Source organism: Camellia sinensis, chromosome 7 (assembly GCF_055761805.1).
Source record: "Camellia sinensis isolate YWXY chromosome 7, ASM5576180v1, whole genome shotgun sequence".
NCBI lineage: Eukaryota > Viridiplantae > Streptophyta > Magnoliopsida > Ericales > Theaceae > Camellia > Camellia sinensis.
This window is the reverse complement of record NC_138967.1, coordinates 8,085,534-8,087,323: the sequence shown is the minus strand read 5'-3', so window position 1 is coordinate 8,087,323 and position 1,790 is coordinate 8,085,534. Positions and strand designations below refer to the sequence as shown.

The window sequence follows — 1,790 nt, the reverse complement described above, 5'->3', positions numbered from 1 at the left end:
ATTCTTTATAATAAGAGTAATGCTACATTTACTTAAATTCTTATTAATAATCTTACTAAAAATTTTTTAGTAAATTTTTTAACAATCAATTTTAAAATTTTTTAGTAAACTTTTTTAACAATCAATCATGTTTGACTTCTTATATTTTTAGTAAAATTTTTGGTAAGATTGTTAGTATATGCAGAATTATTCATATACTAATCTATATCTATATCTATTTATATATAAGGAAAATAGGGTTTCTAACCCCCAAGTCTTGTAGGAGTTTCAATATTTCAATCTTAATTTTCTAAATTTTTGATTTTAAAAAAAAAACCTCAGCATTTATTGATTTGGTCAAAATTCTCTGATCAGCATTTATTAACTTTTTTCCAATCCACATACCTGCATTTATTGATTTAGTCAAAATTCTCTGATCAGTATTTATTAACTTTTTCCAATCTATACGCCTTTCCACATTCCTTTTGAGAGCTTTGGTCAAAATCCCCTCATAGAAATAATTATAGATACAACTCGTGCATAGTTACTGTAGCACCCTTTTTAACTTTTCTCATACACTATGGTTAGTGATAAGATGGTTAAATTATCTTTACAAAAAATCTAAAAAAAATAATTTGTATATTAAAAAAAATCTAAAACAAATATAAATATCTATAATTTTTCCATACATATATATATATATATATATGTATGTATATATTTAACTATGACATGGCATGCTATGAGTGAGTGAGCATTGAAAGCCCAAAAATCATACTCCATGTCCATACAATCCTTATAATAATCACACATCCTAATTTTGCTCCACAACATTCATTTCCTTTCCCCTGTAATCTCTCCTTTCTTCCTCTCCTCTCATTCTTTTTTCGAACTCTTAGAATTCTCTACTCTCCATCTCTAACATTTCAAAACCTTTCAACATCAATTCAAGTCGACGCTATCGCCACCACCATCACCGCTAGAATCAATCAAAAGAAGAAAATGCCAATGATGAGGCAAGCTTTCAAGTCACTTACAGTTGCACTTGCGGTGCCCCTCTCCCTAACCATGATCATAATATTTACATTTGGTTCGGGGCCCAAGTATCGTGCCTTACAAAAGCCATTTTGGTTTCCCCGTCTATGGCTCATACACGTAGCCTCTCTTGGCTCATCATTCCTCATGGGCATGTCAGCCTGGCTCGTGTGGGCCGAGGGTGGATTTCATAGGCAACCCGATGCGTTGCCTCTCTACATCGCTCAAGTCTCCCTAAGCTTAATTTGGGACCCCCTTGTGCTCAAAATTGGGGCTTCCCATGTTGGGTTGTTGTTTTGTGTTGTACATTTTGGGACATTGGTGGCATGTTACCAAAAATTCCGGCCGGTGAACCCAATCGCTGGAGCTTTTGTTAAGCCTTGTTTGGTATGGGTGGCATTCCTTACTTTTGTTAATTTCAAGCTTATTTTCATCTAAAATCAGCTTTGTATATATAATATAGGCCAATGCGTAGATGGTTCTAGTGCACATTTAGATTTGATTAGCTTCTCTTCTTTTATTTTTATTTATTTATTTTATCTTCTCAGCCCTCATGACAACAAAAGAGAATGGAATGTGATTAGAAACTGTTTAGCTATTGAAGTACTTTTATGATGTCCTCTTTTGCATTGTTTATCAATGAATGTATAGATTTTTTTTAAAAAAAAATGTATGGGTGAAATAGATCGAGAATGATAAATTGATTACAGACTAAATTTTTAATTTAATTTGCACAAATTAATTATTTTCAAGTTTGAACCCTCCAATTTTTTAAA

The 1,790-nt window shown here is 32.0% G+C and overlaps 1 protein-coding gene across 1 annotated transcript; it reads left to right on the top strand.

Moving 5' to 3' along the window:
- Nucleotides 1-711: 711 nt before the first annotated feature.
- Nucleotides 712-1,554, top strand: LOC145795589 (translocator protein homolog). Its single transcript, XM_082880415.1, has 2 exons — nt 712-725; nt 879-1,554. The coding sequence occupies exons 1-2, from the start codon at nt 712-714 to the stop codon at nt 1,450-1,452; spliced, it is 588 nt and encodes a 195-aa protein (XP_082736541.1). The 3' UTR covers nt 1,453-1,554.
- Nucleotides 1,555-1,790: the final 236 nt, after the last annotated feature.